Here is a 19,288-nt window from a genome sequence, read left to right as displayed (position 1 = left end):
CAAACCCCAAAATCACTCAGTCATAAACTTCACAGTCCTGGGTTTTGGCAGTAACTGTAACCTTAGATTTACATGTTCCCAATTAATATTTTAAAAATAAGGAATAAAACCAAACTAAGTGATCTCTCTAATCATCCTGGAGGCTCGAACCTTAAAAAAAAATTCACTGCAATTTTACTGGAGGACTGTGAGTGATCAAATTAAAAAAACTTAGCTTAACTGACTTATGTATAAAATAAACAGGCATTGCAATATAACCATACGCTGCATTGATACTCCCATTTTAAGATGAAATGATGCATTTAGGGGTGATTACTCCCTAAATGAGGAGAATGGGTATAATCTTTTCTCTAATGGTATCTCGACGGTGGATGGGTGCGCCTAATCTGAAATCAGCATATTTCTGTTTTTATAATCAAATATAATAACACCGCTTAATTAATTAGCACTAAATCCACCTTTTACCATATCTGTATTTCCGCTACCATAATTAAATATTTTCTGCTTTCTCACTGGCTATTCAACACTAAATGTCATCCTAATTAACCTCCCATAAATGCCATAGAAATAACTATCAATATAGATAATATTTTGGAAAATGCTAACATTTTATTTAAAACACTTGTAAAAACCAGTGAGGACTAAAACTTGTTTACATGTTTGGTTATGTCCTAACTTATCTTCAGCTTGCCTTCGAATTGTCTCACTTCACTTTACTCCTATTTTCCCAGGCCTTGCTTGACTATTGTCAAGCCTACTTTTAAGAAATAGATTTTTTTGGGCCTACTTACATTTCTGTATAAACATAAACAAGTATCATCTCTATTGGCTACATGGAAGAGAAACTTGATCGTCTGCAGGTTATCTGCTCCTGAAAACTCCAGTTCAAAGACCTCCAAACTATAGAAGGGAGGGACTGAACTTTTCATGTGGGTGTTAGTTCTCAGCTAAGGCTGTTTGTTTTGAACTTGTGACTACAAAAGAGACCTCTCTGTGGGGTGTGTGCCAGAGCTCATATTGAAGACAGTTGGGGTGATTTCTGGGAAGCTTATTAGCATATGTGCAGATTCTTTTATTGATTTTAATATGTTTTCTTTGTAGTGTTTATACCCTAAGAATAAATATGCTTGCTTAGGAAGTGCTGTGTGGTAACTTGTAACTGTGGCATTGCACTATTAACAGTTTCTGAAGAGAAAGCAAGCACGCCTGTCTTTTGCTGGAAATAACACAGTGAAGCCAGGGAACTTTTCTTCAGCCTGGAAATAACCTGGTCAGAAAGGGGAGAGATGCACGTCTCCACCCAATAAAGGCAATGGTTAGGGAGCTGGAACCCTGAGAGTGGGGACCCTTGCTGAACTGTATGTCTACACTGCAATTAAAACCCCCTGGCTGGCCTGTGCCAGCTGACTCGGGCTAAGGGGCTATTTAATTGCAGTGTAGACATTCAGACTTGGGCTGGAGCCTGAGGCCAATGTTTACACCACAATATGTTCCTGTGATAAACTCAAATATTAATAAACTTATTGTTGCTGTTGAACTACCTAATAGAACAAGGTTTAGATGGAAGACCTTTAGTGCAGTCAGATTAAGTTATTGAGTTATTGGCATATCTAAATCTTGCTGTTTTTGTGGAATGCTATTTCTAGTACGTTTTGTGTTTTTGTTTTGTGTTATGCTCTTATAATTACAGCAGAATATAATCTTGTTTAGTTACATACATTGGGTCATTTCATTGAATTTAAGATCTCTAGGCACTGTGAGTTGTTGCAAGAGTGTGGGAGCTGCAGGAACTAGGGGTTTCCTTCCTCCTTCCTGGATCTTCTAAACCTTCTAAGCTTCTCTTCCTGATCCCAGCAGCGTCTGCAGCACTTTGAACTTCAAGAAAGTTACTTTCCCTCTATCTGTTATAGTCACAAACAGAATTAGCTGTTTTCACTGTAAAAATACATTTCTGCGGTATTTCATTGTTAACTGTATCAGAAATGCAGCTTATCCTATTATGACTGGATCTATCCATCATATTTCAACAAGTCTGGTATTTAAATTAACAATTTGTTGAAGTGAAGGGGGAAAACAGATACTTCCTTAGTAGTAACATTGCTGTCTGATTGCAAACAAAACTGCATCAGTTCACATTTAAGGTATCTTTGTACCTGGAAAACATTTTTTTTTTTAAAATGGGAAGCTTTGGTGCTGGTGTACCTAATTTTCCAAGAGTTTATGGATCCACTGGACTTTCAGATTCTTTCTCTCTCTCTCCCCCGTGCCCCCATCCATGGATTTTTTTTTTTTTTTTACTGTTCTTGATGCTGCTTTTGACCTAAGTATCTAGGTGTGAAAGCTTAAAGTGCTAAGGGCTTGCCTAAACACACAAACTGCATGAGTATGTATAAAATCCCTTTTTAAAACTGATTTTTGTTAAGCCTGTGCAAGCCCCTATGTGAACAAACTTAAATCAGTTTGCTCCTGGTTTATATTGATTTAGCTTAATTTGGTAACTGAGCTAAATTATTTTCGTAGATTAAGACCATAAGGAACAACTATGATCTCATTTGACCTCCTGCAAAACATAAGACAAAGAATCTTGCCCAATAACTTCTACATCAAGCCCCTAATTTCTGCTTGACCTATAGCATGTCTTTCGGGAAGACATCCTGTCTTGATTTAAATATGTCAAGTTAACCTGGTGCAGTTTTTGTGTATAGATCCCACTGGATTGTCTAGTTCTTCATCCTCCAGGGTGGGGAGGGGTGGCTTTCTCAGACAGTATGCTTTCACAGTGAGGTTCCTTATCTGCTGTTTTTTCCCCTTCCCCGTCCTACTTTTGGTTGGCATTAACTCTGACACTTGTATAATGCCACCTTTTTGCTAAATTGTATCTCAGTAGTCATATTTAAAAACGAAGAACGTGGAGGTAGAGATGGCGTTCTTTGATGTCTATACATAAACACCTGGTCCAGTTTTATCCACAGGTCTGTAAATGAAAAAGTATCTTGCTCTATAGTACTGAAGATATTTCTTTGATGACTTACTTAGGATGACCCTGGAAATTTGCCTTTGGAAATTTGTTATGCTCTTGTTTGCATGATGCATTTGACACTTTTGTAAGATTTATGTTTCTCTTTTCAGGTAAACCTAAATTTCAAGGATGGTGACCAACCCCTTGGCATATGTCAGGAAAAATACATATTAGAGAGCTAAATAAAGACTAAGGTATGAATGTTTTCTCAAGCAACAAATCCGAAAGGAGGACGCATTTGGAAGTTGTTAAATTCTGTAATAGAGCCCTCAAGTTCTCTTGAGTGAATCCTAGAATCATAGAAATGCAGGGCTGGAAGGGATCTCGAGAGGTCATCAAGTCCAGCACTCTGCACTGAGGCAGGGTCAGGTAGACTATCCCTGACAGGTGTTTTAACTTGTTTTTAAAAACCTCCAATGATGGGAGGATTCTACAGCCTCTCTAGGAAGCCTATTCCAGTGGTTAATTGTCCTTCTAGTTAGACAGTTTTTCTTCATATCTATCCTCAATCTCCATTGCTGCAGATTAAACCAATTTTTTCTTGTCCTACCTTCAGAATCTATGCATTATCTCCCATTGCTCAGAAATTTTTATTTTTTCCCCCAAAACTTATTTGTGTGACTGTCACTAGAAAAGCTCAGCTCAGATCCAGCAGTTGGCTGCTTGGTTTTGATTACATATTAAGATTTTACAAACATTTCTTTAAAAAAAATACTGTGGAGTCCAAAAATGAACATAAAACCTCCCTAACTAAACAGAGAGTGAACTTGGGGGTGGATGAATTCTGCTGCTTCTTCTACAGTGACCTAGGCAAGTGGAAAACTGGCAGAACACATAGTGCTGTTTGTTTCCCTCTGACAGAAACAGAATGGTTAGGGAGGAAGTTACAGTAAAATAAATGTGATTAATTTAACTAAAATGATGCAATATTTCCTTATTACTTGGAAGGGAGGCGGTTGCCATAATGGGAAGGAGCAAGGCACTTGGAAGCTGGTTAACAGCAGATGGGTTGGGAAAGGGCTTGACACTGGGTTGAAAGAGGGCTTTGGGGTGAAGAGAGTAATTCTAGAGAAAGCAGGCCTATGAGTTGTGGGAAAAGAGGAAGATTCAGGCCTTCAGAGCTGTGGGATCTGCTGGTCAGCATTGTTTTTTGTCAGAGAAACTTAGAGGAAGCTCCTTCTATTAGCTGAGCTTGGTTATGCACACTAATGCATGAACAAACTGTGGTATTCATCTTCTCCAGCATTTAACTGGAGCATGCATGTTAAGAACAGCTAATTCTTCCCAATGCACTGTAGAACTTTATATATGAGCTGTTTGAAGTTTGAACTGACATGTTTAATATATTCCAAGTATGTCTGGAGCTTTTTGCTTTTTCATATATGCATCCTTTGCTACTTTTTTTATTTCTGTTATCTACCCTGTAAAATTCCTCCATACATTGTATAACAAAATTACATAATTTTAAAATCAGCTTCCATATAAGGATTGCATAACTAATTACAAGACTGGCAATAGCCAGAAATCTTTGAAGATTGCCGATGAGACTTGACATGCAAAAAAGGCGTAGAACATGCCAGGTTGTTGTTAGAAACTTGCAACACTGAACAATGAAAGTCTACCTATCTTTCCTTTGGAAATCCAGACATGCAAATTACACAACCAAAACACAGACAAGATTAGTCCCTAAAATAACTTGTCTGCCACCTCTTGAATATATAGTCCTGAGTACTTAATAATGAGATACAAATGTCGCAACAAGCTCCTTCATCTCAGATTTGCACTGGAGTCCTCCTCCAACAGAAAATTCTAGACTTGTCCACACTTAAAAGTTCTGGCACTTGAACTACACTGGTGTAGTTAAAAGACCAAAAAAGCTCCTCTGTAGAAGCAGTTATACTCGTATAAAAAGGAACTGAAATAAGCTATACTGGTACAGTAACTCCTCACTTAACGTTCTAGTTCTGTTCCTGAAAAATGTGACTTTTAAGTGAAAGGATGTTAAGTGAATCCAATTGCCCCAAAAGAATGAATGTAAATAGGGGGGTTAGGTTCCAGGGAAATTTTTTTGCCATACAGTACAGTAGTGTAGTTGGGAGGTGCCCCCGCCACAGCCCACGGGCACTGCAGACAATGAGGCAGGCAAGGAGGCTGAAGGTGCTGTAGGCTAGGAGAAGCACGGTGCGCAGCAGCAACGGCAGCTTTCCCTACTCTGCAAGCTCAACCCTCGGCCCGCCCACTCCACCCCTTCCTCCAAGCCCCCTCTCTTAACCTGGCTCTTCCCCCCCTCCCCCCTTTACTCCGCATGCTGTATCCTCACTCCTCCCCCCTCCCTTCCCTGCCTCCTGCCTGCGGCAATCAGCTGGCTTGTGGCATTCAGGAGGGAGGCGGGAAGAGTGAGGACACGGCGCGCAGGCTCTCCCTTCCTCCCCTGCCTCCTGAACACCGCAAGCCAGCTGATTGCTGCGGGCAGGAGGCAGGGGAGGGAGAGGGAAGGCGCACTGCATCCTCGCTCCTCCCTCCTGCCTGTGGCAGTCAGCTGGCTTGTGATGTTCAGGAGGCAGGAGGGAGGACTCAGCGTGCAGCCTTCCCCCTCTCTCCTCTGCCTCCTGCCCGTGGCTATCAGCTGGTTTGCGGTGTTCAGGAGGCAGGGGAGGGAGGGGGAGCTTGCGCGCCAAGTCCTCACTCCTCCCCCCCTCCTTCCTGCCCCCTGAATGTCGCAAGCCAGTTGATTGCCGTGGGGAGGAGGGGGAAGGCGTTGATCCGCGGGGTCTGCTGGCGGGCAGAGGTGCTGGGGGGGGCATCGGGGTGGTGATGGGGGGGGGGTTGCCAGCTGTGGACAAAGCAGGCAGCCAAACGATGTTATAACGAAGCATTGCACAACTTTAAATGGAGCATGTTCTGTAATTGAGCAGGAACGTAAGATCGAAAGAACGTCAAGTGAGAGGACATTAAGTGGGGAGTTACTGTATGACCGTTTTATACCAGTATAACTGTGTCTATGCTTGGTTTTCACTAGCATAACTGTCAGATGAATCACACCCCTTACTGATATAGGTACATGGGTAAAACGTGTAAACCACCCCTGTGTGTTGACTTGTTAATGCTATGATTTAAAACTTCCAGAGGAAGGTGCTAGGTCAGCACACTTGCTGCTCCTCCCCAAAGGGATGAATACTCTTTTTCTTAGTGCCTTTGCATTTGTTCTAGGATCAGTGAGTATAGTGGGTATAGTACAGAATAAAATTTACAGTGCACTTTGAACACTTCTAGCATGTTAATGAAATATCTTGTTTTCTCTGTAGCAAAACATGATATCTCCATTGTGGTTCCTTTGCTGTATAATTCCTTTTGTTTCTTCATTCAATGCTGGTAAGTCAAACATGTTTATTAATAATTGAATTATTTCTAAAATGAGTTATTTTCAGTATATACATGAGTTAAGTAATAGCACAGCAGAGAAGGCTGTCTTGCACTCTGCCATAGCAGAGGTGTGGGTGTATTGATTGGATGCCCTTTTTAGGGTGTCATTGTACCAAAGATGATGATGACCGCATGATGCGTGGGCAGACAGACTTGTAAATGTATCAAAAAGTACACTGTACAAATATAGAGGGAAACTTATTTTTAAAAAATAGCTATCTTAATCTTTCTTAAAAGTACTTAGTTCTAGAATTAAAATGGCCTTTTTATAACAGCATTGTTTATGATCTAGCATCTGCACACCTGAGGTGTGCAATATCTCAGCACACCAGTGGTAGATATCATCCATATAGGTGATAGTGCTTTTGAGCTTACTCAGAATGTCCTGGACAGTGGTCGTTGTGTATCTATTAGCGGGCAATTTCTGGCTCCAGTCATAGGTAGAGTTTTGCTTTTTGGGTTTAGGATTGCAGGGTTGAAGACTGAATTTGTAATCCTATCTCTATATTCACTTGGAAGTCACAGCTCTCCTTAACTTCTGTCACAGTGAAGAATGTCTCTCATTGGCCATGGAGCTGTAAGGACATAGGATAGAAATCCTGTTTAGCATCTCTTTGTAGCAGAGTGGAGCATGAACTATGTTACTGAAGAGAGTTTTCTTTGTCTGTTACAGCATCTATAATGTCCCAGTAAGTAGAACTATTGTGCTTAGTGAATAGCAAGGCTCATCTTTCTTTGAGAGATTAAATGACTTAGTTCACAGTCTCCTCCAATAACATTCTCACGCTTCTTATTAATTCACATGTATTTATCCAAAACACTCAAAAATTCCAGAAGGAGCTAATATGCGAAGTCAAGTACGCACAGTATCTCAGTAAAATAAGCAAAAAAAAAAGTATACTTCTATTCCTGAAAAACAAACTGTTTTTGCAAACAATTGAAATTCAAAATTCGCAGTGAGGATATAAGTTAGTGGCTTTTCTAACTATTTCTTCTGTCTATGAAATTGTAAATTCATGATAGTATAATGCAGTGACCAGATCTTACTTTTTGTGTCTTTATTGCTAAGGTGGTTACATGTTGTACAGGGTCCCCTAATGACTAGTGTTATGGTTCTCGGCCAGGAGTGGCCAAACTTACTGACCCTCCGAGCCGCATTCGACAGCCTTCAGAAGTTCGAGAGCCAGGGCGCACCTGCTGGGGCTCAGGGCGTCAGTGCCACGGGAGGTATCTGATGGGAGTTGGGGCTTCAGCAGGAGTGGGGCTGAAGCCCCAAACCCTGGAACGTATGCCCCAAAGGACAGAAGTCCCAAGACTCCCACTCCCCGCTGGGCAGAAGTCCCTGCCTCGCCACTCTGCTGAAAGGCAGAGGTCCCAAGGTTCCCACCCCCCAGTCTTGTAGGTGGAGAATGGGGTCGGGAGTGCATGGAGGGGGCACTTTGTGAGCTACACTTTAATGGTAAAAGAGCCGCATATGGCTCGTGAGCCACATTTTGACCACCCCTGCTCTAGGTATTTCAGGAAAGCTATAGATAAATAATAATAATAAAATCTTTTCAATCCTATGTAAACTGTAACATTTAAAGTGCTGGCAGCCTTAGAGGGCATAATGTTAGTCTGGTCCTGAAACTGTGTATGTAACTCCCAGTTTACATGTGTACTGATTTAAAATTCTTTATATTTAAGTCCCTTAATAGAAATTAGGATTGCATAGAGCAATAACATTCTTCTCCCCTCTTAACAAGAGCAATCTTGAACAGATCCAAATTGATTTGTACTCCATAGAAAACTAGCAAATATATTTTAAATTATTTGGCAAGCTGCATGGCAGCGTGGGCGGGGGGGGGGGGGAGAAAGGAGGACTAAACTGGTAAGTGGAAAATTTTAATTTTAAGGTTCTATGCAGTAAAATATGGCTGTGGGTTTCCTCTTTAAAAATTCAACTCTGGATTTGTACAGCAATTCAGTATATCATGGATTTAGAAATTTTTCAGTAAGGCTCAATTTTTATCAAGTATTTTGGACACTCAGTGTTACAAAAGTAAGAAAAAATGCGAAACCGGTTCTGTGGCCAACTGACCTGCTCTGTTTATATGGCTGTGGTTAAACTGACCTCTTAAAAATGTTAGGTATGCAGATCTCTGGCTTTGGGTATGCAGATCTGTGTTCTGTCTTCCATTGCGGGCTGAGTGCTTGCAGTCCCTGCCCTTTCGTTTAAGGACTTCTTGTCTTGTCTTAACTTGTTACACAGTCATAATTATTGAAGTCCTACTTATGCTTGGCATGTCATATAGTGTAATGCTCAAGCAACGTTTGCCAAATTAAATTAAAATCTGGAAGTGTGGGGGAGAGATGGCAACTTTCAGGATTGGTCACAGGATATATGCTAAAACCAAAGACTACATGGTCTGAATTGTTGACTTGCTACTGACCTCACATGGTCATGTTACATGCTGCAGATTCAGATCTTCATCAAGTTTCTTGCCTATCATGTTCTCCAGCGCCAGAAACCAGCACTGAAATGTCCTCTCCAGCCTGGATTTGTCCCACCAGGTCAGAATTGAGTCACATTGTCCAGAGCACTGTGGGGGAAACTTGCATGGCCATTGCCTGTACTGTACTGTACTTGTGACAATTTCTATATTGCCAATCTAGTATCTTGTATGAGGAATAAAATTCGCTGCTTGTCTTTAAATAGTAAGAACAGGAAAATTATATCCTGAAGATCATGAAGGTCAATGAATTTGACATATCTTTATATACCACTCTTTATATTGAGGCTACTGGAGTTAAATATATCTGTTGTTTGAACACCTATTTAAAGAGTACTGTGTGACTTAAAGCTTGTAAATGTTTTGAAGTCCTCAAATGGAAGGTGCTAAACAAATGCAAACAATAATATAAATAGTTATTCATCAGTCTTGTATCTTTGTAACTGAATAATTTAAGTTACCTCTGCCAGTAAAATTAAGGAAAAAGTAACAAAAAAAGCAAACAATTTTGATAATTTCTAATTTTTTTTTTTTTTAAAGAACAAAGCAAGCTGTCTAGTCATTTCGTACTTGTAGGAGAGCCTATTGCTATCCGTTGTCAAATAGCTAAAAGTCCAGCACTTCACTCTGACTACAATTTGACTTGGTATAGAAATGGTAGTGATACACCAATAACTACAGAGACACATTCCAGAATCCATCAGCGAGATAACTTGCTTTGGTTTATTCCTGCAACTTTAGAAGATTCAGGACTTTATGAATGTAACGAAAGGTAAGGGTCTGTATTTTTAGAAATGTTTTTAGATGCAAAATTGTTCTACAAAAGGGAAAAAAGATCTCACACAAAGTACAAAAATGTATTTTTGGTGTTAATCTAGTGTATAGAGACTTTTTTTCTTTTACATATTTGTATGGAAGCAGTTAGCTTTTCAGCTCTGTGTTTGATACTTATACTGATATATCTGAGTTTCTTCCATGCTAGTAGAACTTGGCTTAAAATTATACTTTATGCTTGTATAATGTTTTTCATCAAAGTCCTTTAGAACTATTAACTAATTGAATTTTTTTTGGAAGTGTATATTTGTAAGAATGCTTTTTAACTTTATTGGAGTTAATGGATCACTTCATATTTAATTTTATAGTCCGTTTCTGACAGACAAGAAAACGGTTTTACTTTCTTGGTTTGATTCAGTTAATCAGGAAACTGAGAAATGTGGGCATGAGGTGAATTTAGCCCAGTCACGTTTTAAAAATAATACTTATCTGTGATAGCTTTACATGTCTCGCTAAACACGATTTTAAAGTATGAATTAAAATACTAACAGTAAAAGAAGTACAACTTACTGAAAATCAAGGCACCATGTTATGCAGTCTGCTTTGCCAAATACTCTTTAGGCTTTTCGGTTTTTTTAAGAGGCCAGATAGATGATGATGATGATGATGATGATTGGAATATCTTTCATCCTAAACGAGAGAGCCAGGAGTGTAGAGGCAAAGAAGGAAGTAAAGCAATTCTTTTCATCTTCCTTTAAAAATCCCACTTCTCCTTACTTCATAGGGTGACAGAAGCTCAGTTTTGTTCACAGGGCTCTGCCTACATTAGGATTTTATATATTCGAAATAAAGCCTAATATTCATTCTGCACCAACAGGATTTTTTTCCAAAAAGCACAGCAGTGTGTGGGCAGAAATTCTCCTTTTCACCCTGATGTTTTCATTGCACACTGGCTATCATCAACATAAGCTTTTCAAGTAGCCCAATCCAGAGTGCACTGCAGTAATATAACATCTGTGTCACAGGGATGTGAATTAGGATCACCAGGTTTGAATTGCGAATGGAATGACATAGTCTGGAGGCATTACTTACAGGGGTAAATAGCACTGAGCATGCTCAGAGCTTGAACTTCTGATTTATGCCCCTGACCTAGGCTATATATCCCATTAACCTTTGAAGTGGCAACTTGTCAAAAATTGGCAAGCATTGGGGTGAGAGGGAGTGCAACGCTTACACATCCTGTCAAGCAATCCAGCATAATTTTAACTCAATTAGGAGTTGGGCTTGCCCAGTTTCTAAATACTCAATTTTGAGTTTTGGCAAGAGTCTGTTAGGCACCTCTTATTTTTCCCCATTCTGTGGGAAGAAAAATATATAGATGGGTCCTGATTGCATAGCAGTGATATAACCCAAACCTTATCTTGAACATTTTTTTTTTAAAGTGTATTTTCCCTGTTGGTAGGGCCCTACCAAATTTCCGGTCGATTTTGGTCAGTTTCAGAGTCATAGGATTTTAAAAATCATAAATTTCATGATTTCAGCTATTTGAATCTGAAATTTCAGAGTGGTGTAAGTGTAGGTGTTATACCAATAAAATAAAAACCAGCAGGATCTTATTAAGGGGAAAAAGGCAAAATACCACATTTATTGTGAATACAGAAAGAATCATAGTAAGCAGTTAGTTATAGCTATAACATTCCATTCAATTTCATATTTATTCACACATTCATTCATACACACACATACACAGGTTCTGCAAGGTTGTTATCATAGTAAGCAGTTAGTTATAGCTATAACATTCCATTCAATCTCATATTTATTCACACACAGGTTCTGAAAGGCTTTTATCATAGTTACCAGCCTTAGAGTTGCTCATGCCAAGCCACTGGCCAGGTGGCCTGGACATGAGGAGGGAGCAGGGCTTTGTCAGATGCTCATCTGATGCTCCTGGAAGTTGGTTTGCAGAATCAGACCCCAAAGTTCTCACTTTCTGGAGTCCATTTTTATAGGAATTTCTTCCTATGCCAGTCTATGGGAATTGCTTCATCATGCTGTTGCTGAATCAATCAGCAGATGGCACATTCCTGACGGCTCCGTGCTGTCAGATGTTATCTTGTTCTTTGGTTCTCCCATTCTTGAGACTGTTGGGTGGATTCCCGTCTGCCCTCTGAGGGTCCTCTGGTTATTTCCACTTGACGCCGCCTTCAGCCGATGGACACTGCATTCTTAGGTTGGCACCTCCCTGAACATTCAGTTATTATCCACACCAAGCATCCATCCACATTCATCCTCTATCTCTATTTTAATCACAATTGTTAACAAAGCAAGATGAATACAACAAAAGGGCGGGGAGTCTCTGGGTGCTGTTTCTGTTGTTACAAAGAATTGCTTTGAGAACAGACTCTGTCTTAGAATGTACTAACACAATTAGCAGCTTGCAAGTTTCACACAGAGAGGGAGAGAAACCGTACCAAAAACCAAGAGACCTCTTAATTAGTAATACCCTGGAATTTAAACTATGGGGAATCAAACTCATTTGTGATTTTAATACAGAACTTCTTTAGTATGATCCAACATAGGGTCCTGACCCAAAAAGGAGTTGTGTGTGGGGTTGAGGGTTGCAAGGTTATTGTATGGGGGGGTTGCAGTTACTTCTGCGCAGCTGCTCGTGGTGGTGCTGCCTTGAGAGCTGAGCAACTGGAGAGCAGCGGGCTGCTGGCCAGGAGCCCATCTCTGAAGGCAGAACCGCTGCCAGCAGCAGCAGCAGCGCAGAAGGAAGGATGACATGGTAGGGTATTGCCACCCTGACTTCTGCGCTGCTGCTTGCCGAGCTGGGCCCTCAGTCAGCAGCCGCCATTCTCTGGCTGCCCAGTTCTGAAGGCAACAGCAAAGAAGTAAGGGTGGCATGGCATGGTATTGCTACCCTTACTTCTGCACTGCGGCCGGCAGGGCGCTGCCTTCAGAGCTGGGCACGTGGCCAACAGCTGCTGCTCTCCGCCTGCCCAGCTCTGAAGTCAGCGCAGGAGTAAGGGTGGCAATACCATGACACCCCTAAAATAACCTTGTGACCCCCCGAAACTCCCTTTTGGATCAGGACCCCCAATCTGAGAATGCTGGTTTTCCCCATGAAATCTGTATAGTATAGGGTAAAAGCACATAAAAGACCAGCTTTGACAGTGGGAGACCAGCTGTCTGTGTGACACGTTTTCCATGGCTGTGAATTTGGTAGGGCCCCACCTATTGGGCATCCGACATATTTCTGAAGCCTCTGTTTTAAACCTGTCCAACTTTCAACACATTGAATTTGCAAACAAAAGGAGAGTGATATAACTTTTTTAAAACTTACAACCCCTTCCTTTTGAGAGATCCTCTAGAACTTTAACTCTGACAAGCATAGAGTCTAGAAACTAAGAGCCAACAAGCATCAAACAACACTGATCTTCCACTTGTTTAGGTTTGTGATCTGCAGTAGTCATCTTACATCTCCCTTGGGGCTCCACCCAAGTTGGTGATATCTGTATCAGGATCTTCACAACTCCCTAATTTAAAATTGCTTCACCTTGAGATCCATACTTTAAGCATGTAATTTAACTGGATTCAAAAGCAGTTTCTCTCTTCTGCTGAGAGTTAAACAGGCCACTGTTCATGAACTGTAAATTTAAGGATTTTTAGCTCTGAGATTACTAACCACCCACTTGAGTTGAAATAGTTTTTATTTTTACTCTTTAAGTGACCCAGCCTTTGCAATGACCAAGTTTAACCTCTTTCCTTCCAATTTCACTTTGTTTTCAAACTCATGGAAATACTAAAAACTAAACTATAAAAAAAGAAATTTTAGCCTGATAATGTAAAAATTGTCTTTGATCATGTTTCTCTCCTTTTAATTATTTTTCAGACTATTTAGTGACTCTAGATGAGTTGGGGAAAGGGATCAGTCACTTCACAAAACCTTTAACACTGATCAGCAATGGTGTAGACTCTGGCCAAGATTTTCAGAAATGGATACCTTTTTAAATCTGGATTTAGGAGCCCAACTTTACTCATTTTTGAAAATCTTGACCTCTGGTTGGAGTCTCATTTCTGCCTTTCCAGTCAGGGATCTAGAGCCTGACTTGCATTATTGTGGACATGGGAAGTACTAGTAATGGTCCAGTTTGTTGCTGTTTTCATTACAGGAATTCTGACAGCCCTGACAAAGAATATATACATCTAAATGTTTTCAAGAACAATGATGGCTTATGTTTTAATGGAGAAACTATATATAAACAAAAAGTGTTTACATCAATTGGTGGAAAGATTACATGTCCTGATCTGGAATATTTTAATGATGAAAATAATACTGCACCTGAAATACAGTGGTATAAGGTACTGTGTATATGTATTTTTACTGTAACGTTCCCTATCATATAATTTAACGCTTCTAGTAAGCTAACTGTGCATGGTAATGGAGAAAGACAAGATTTTTTTTCTGTGTAACGTGAATGGGTACCTAACTTGCCAAATCTATTGGAATATTATAGGAAACACAATAAGAATGTGCTTACATTTACATTTAAAAAACCCAACCCCTCTATTTTTCCAAAGCATATTCTAAAAGATTCTGATCTATACTTATATTGTAAGATAGTCCATAATATTTCAGCATTAAAAATGTGAGAGTGATCTTGCTATATGTTACTTTGATGTGTAATTGGTTAAAAATATGAAGTAGATGAACACATTACACTTTTAATCATGCAATTGGATCACTTTTCTTTTGTAGCTTACAGTTCTTAAAAACCTCTTGGACGTGCTTTGTCTCCTAAAGATTAAATAAATCTGGCACTTTACATTGCTAGTGCAGCTTCAGCTTCAAAGAAAATAAAGCTCATCAAAGCTGTTAAATCTTCTGCTCCAGTAACAGGAAAGTATCTGTCATTTTAGGCCACATGAGATTCTGGTCCCAAAGCAAGCTAAATTATCTAGGGGAACAGCTGGCCTTCTGTATAAAGGTCAAAACCCAGAAGCCCAAGTGCTTGTGTGTCTGATGGAGCCTAGGATGAGAGCAAACTGGCTGAAACTCAATCTAGGCAAGATGGAGGTGGTGATGATTTCCTGAGGAAGCATCTAGAGAAGTGGCATCTTCATGTATGAATGCCTTGCGGGGGAGGGTGGAAGTAGGGATTCAGCCTCATTGATGATAGGTGAGCATACAGTGTTAGGAGTGCTTTTGTAGGTTTAGACATTAGTGGCCAAACTTTTTTTTTTCATATGCATATTAGCACACTGATTGTGGTGACGTACAACTCCAATATAGATCACCAGTGATCTATGCATTTGTCACCAAACTGGATTGTAATAATGCGCTGTACAAGAGATTTACTCGTGAAAATCAACTAAAAGCTACAGCTGTCACAATGCGGTAGTCCGCTTATTTAGTGAGGTTGGCTTTAAGAAGCGTGCTATATTGGAGCTTCATCAGAGGTGAAAGTAAGCCGGTATGGCGTACCGGCAAGAGCTGGTGCACTGTACTGGCGCAGCCCAGCTTCCCCAGGGGGCAATTTAAAGAGCTTGGGGCTCCCCTGCTTCTACTGCCCCAGCCCTTTAAATAGCTGCCGGAGCCCGCCGCTGCTACTCCAGGGCTCTGGGGGCTGTTTAAAGGACTGGGGCAATAGAAGCAGGGGAGCCGCAGGCCCTTTAAATAGCCCCCAGAGCCCTGGGGTAGTGGGGGCTCCGGGGGCTATTTAAAGGGCCAGGGCTCCAGCTGCCTCTGCTGCCCCAGTCCTTTAAATAGCCACTGAAGCCCCGCTGCTTCCTTGGGGCTCCGGCGGCTAATTAAAGGACCGGGGCAGTAGAAGCAGGGGAGTCCTGGGCCCTTTAAATAGCCCCCGGAGCCCCAGGCTGCTGCTGCTAACCCGGTTAGTGGGGGGGGGGGGAGGGGAGGAGGAGAAGGGGGGACCCTTACCTTACAGGGTGGGCTGGGGCTGGCTCTGACCTCCCCCTCAGCCCCACCTCTTCTGGGGGTCAGAGCTGGCCCCAGCATTCCAATAAGTCACTCAACTTACTTTCACCCCTGGGCTTCATAAACTGCACTGACTTTCTATTCGCTTCTAGGTACAATTCAAATTGTTGATCTTCAAAGTCTTAAATGGTTTTGGGGGGTCTAGTTAATGGAGAAATTGCATCTTTCTGCATGCACCGTGATTAGGTTGGGGGGGGGGAATACCTACAGTGCTTTAAAAATTGGAGTTTAAATTAATACTCCTAGAAACACCTCCTTGCTGCACTCTGTAGGAAATTAAAGTAATCCATCACTTAAAGAATATACAGTACGTTTAATATCAAGACCAAAATGATGATTCAGCCATGCAATGTGCCTCCTGACTAAGTCTCCCTCTTACCCATTTCCTTAGAGTACCATGAGAGACTATTCTTAGAAGTTTCATTGGAAAACTTCTAAAACGGTGTTTTAATCAGAAGAGAACATAATGCAAAATCTGTTTAGATGCTTGAAAACATAATCTCTTCCAGAATAAAAACAAAAAATAAAATCCATTGAGTCAAGGGCCTCGTTATTCACTGCCATGAAGAAGAAATGAGTTCTAGTCGTGGTCTCTTATTGTAGGAAGAAAGCACTTAGCTCCTGCAGTTTAGTTAAATGACTATGCCATCCAGCTAAGAAACAGCACCAATATATGCTGTAAAGGTTAAATATCTGGATAGATGTCCCAACTAGAGCTGGCTAAAAAAATTTTGGACTAACATTTTTTTTGAAAAACACATGGGTCAACTGAAACATTTTTGTGTTGAGTTCACTGAATTGTGTCAGCTAGGGAAAAACCCTGCATTTTGACTTTTTCAGAATGAAATGTCTTGACTTTTTTCAATTCAAAATTACTTCTGTTTTTTGAATATTACTCCCATTTTATTTATTTTAAAAAAACCCAACAAATCCTCTAACAAAACATTTCACTTTCGGTCTTGATAGTGTCTCTTAAAATAGACTGACGTATTGTTAGTGTTTCAGTACCAAAGCTCTGTACCTTAAATTGGCAGTTATTAAAAATTCATATTAAACTTGACAACTACTTTCCCATATTCAGAGAATATTTGGTAGTATATACACCTTGGGCAGGGAGCTGTATCTTACATGGTTCAAATAACACTTTTTGTGTGCAAATGCTTTAATAATCAATATTTTATTAGTACTCCTAAATCACAGCTATTTTTGCTTTCTTTAGGAATGTAAGCCTGGATTACTGCAGGACAAGAGGTTTCTCTCTCGAAAGGGTGACATCTATCTTACGATTAGTAATGTAACTATGCATGACAAAGGAAACTACACGTGCCAGACAACATATACTTATATGGGAATACAACATAATGTTTCACGAACCATTTATGCAGACGTTGAAGGTAATATGTTCTGATTTTTATTTTTTTTGTATCTGTGGCTCTCCTGTGTTAAAGTTTAGCGTTAATAGAGCTAGTTTTTGGCATGCCACAGTACTTCTAATCTTTCACCTTCAAAAAGTGCAGCTGGTTTGTAAAATTTAAAAGCATTGAAACTTTTCTAAAATGTTCTTCCCCAGAATGTTAGAAATAAACTACAGTAGAATTTTGTGTTGGAACAATTACTTTTTACCCTACTTGTATTTTGGATCAAATTAAGGCTTGCAATCCCATTGTGGAAAAAGGTCTACCACCCGCAGTTGAAAAAACCCTGGACTTGAGATCCGTTTCTTTGTGAGGAAAGGGTGAGAGACCATGTGACACTAGTTTCCGCTAAGCTATTGATGAAATTTAAACTACCAGAATCCAAACTCTCAATGTACTTGGCATAACAGAGCAAATGATATCCAGGGCTTAAAGTGCATGACTTGTTACTCTTGCCAGTATGCTTCCAAAATAATTTTGTTGGTACTGCAGTATTTTATTTTACTGAAGGCCAATGCTACATAATTGTGGATGTGTTTCAGTGTCTCAATACACAGCTGTGAAAGAGGTGACCTGTAATGATGATGGTAGTATAGGGAACTGTCACTTGTTATTACCGCTGTGTAAATAGTTGAGGAAAAAAGATGATCAATATTCGGCAAGAATAGGCCACTATCTGCATAGTATTTTTACACTTCAAGAATTCACTTGGGTCCATTGGCCTCTTCAGAGGGCCGTATAAAACAGATTCACTGCCCCAGTGAGAGCACAGGAGAGTCCTGACTGCAAACAATAAGAGGAAATTGCCTTTGGCAAGATTATCAATCAATCAATTCTGCTTAAAACGAAAAATCAAGAGTGTGTCTGTGCAGAACTGGAAACAGTTTAGGGCATTTTGTCTTTTTGGCTGTGACAGCCTGTATTATTGCAAAGTGCTCACCCGAAAAGACACAAAAACCAAAAGTAATCCATAATCAGGAGGGGGAATTCCAGTTTAAAGTTGCACAAAACCTGTATTTGCTGAGCTAGGAACGCTTCTGGGTCAGCAACTACTTCTAGAATCTTGAATGAAGTTGGTGGCCAACAGCACCTCTTTCCTCTGCATCTGGCTCATCATTTTTGTTCTCCTTTTTCAAAGCCAGTCCTTATTGCACTAATCTATGCCTCTTCGATTTATGGACCACAGTGTGGCTTGTTTGGGAGCACACAAGACCCACTTGAAGATTATGGCAGGCACAAAACGTTTGCCTGCCTGCGTTGGTGGTGGTAGGCAATAGGAATACGTTCTACCACCGGGGTGGCCAACCTGAGCTGGAGAAGGAGCCAGAATTTACCAATGTACATTGCCAAAGAGGCACAGTAATACGTCAGCAGCCCCACATTAGCTCTCCCCCAGTCCCTGCTCTCAGTGCGTCCCAATTAGCGCCTCCCTCTCCCTTCCCGCACCTCCTGATCAGTTGTTTCCTGGCGTGCAGGAGACTCTGGGTGAAGAGGGGAGGGGCGAGGGCATAACAGGCTCAGGGGAGGGGGCGGGAAGGGGTGGAGTGAGGGCAGGGCCTGTGGCAGAGCCAGGGGTTGAGCAGTGAGCATCCCCCGGCACATTGGAAAGTTGGCACCTGTAGCTCCAGCCCTGGAGTCGGTGTCTAAACAAGGAGCCGCATGTTAACTTCTGAAGAGCTGCATGTGGCTCCAGAGCCACAGGTTGGCCACCCCTGCTCTACCAGTTCTTTAACAATTCACTTGTTCCCTATTTGCTTTTGGGTACTTGATATCAGGGATACTCCTATCCCTGTGGTTTGCCACAGCATTTGAAGTCAGTTTAGCATTCAACCAAACTCCTAGCTTAATTTGGGATACTTCCATTGGAGTATTATTGACTCTAGGATTAGCTCCTTCAGCTGATCAGACAGAGCCTGGGTTTTGTTGACCTTTAGGGCAGAATACTGGGCTTTGTATATCTCTGAGAAGAGACACATTTGTATGTATGTGAATTTACAGGCCTCCTGAGACATGTGGAAGGAAGTATTATACATTTAAAATATAATGTACAAATCTCAATGTAACTCCTAAAACATTTGAGACCTTATCTCTGTCTTGCACTAGGAGCACAAGTGATTTCTTGTAGTGGCTTCCAAACTTTCTGGTTTATGTGGGCAGGGAGATA

General features: G+C 40.8%; 1 protein-coding gene across 3 annotated transcripts in view; it reads left to right on the top strand.

Moving 5' to 3' along the window:
- LOC141994562 (interleukin-1 receptor type 1-like) overlaps nt 1-19,288 on the top strand; it is an 82,234-nt gene that overhangs the window by 38,698 nt on the left and 24,248 nt on the right. For all 3 annotated transcript variants that reach the window (XM_074964809.1, XM_074964803.1, XM_074964818.1), the window contains 5 exons: nt 3,130-3,213; nt 6,325-6,391; nt 9,475-9,706; nt 13,884-14,073; nt 16,929-17,103. In XM_074964809.1, coding sequence (XP_074820910.1) covers nt 6,331-6,391; nt 9,475-9,706; nt 13,884-14,073; nt 16,929-17,103 — 658 coding nt within the window. In that variant the 5' untranslated portion in view covers nt 3,130-3,213; nt 6,325-6,330. The remainder of the gene's footprint in view (nt 1-3,129; nt 3,214-6,324; nt 6,392-9,474; nt 9,707-13,883; nt 14,074-16,928; nt 17,104-19,288) is intronic.

Source organism: Natator depressus, chromosome 1, assembly GCF_965152275.1.
Source record: "Natator depressus isolate rNatDep1 chromosome 1, rNatDep2.hap1, whole genome shotgun sequence".
In the NCBI taxonomy this organism is placed as follows: Eukaryota; Metazoa; Chordata; order Testudines; family Cheloniidae; genus Natator; species Natator depressus.
The sequence above is the reverse complement of the archived record's forward strand: the minus strand, read 5'-3'. Positions and strand labels throughout refer to the sequence as shown.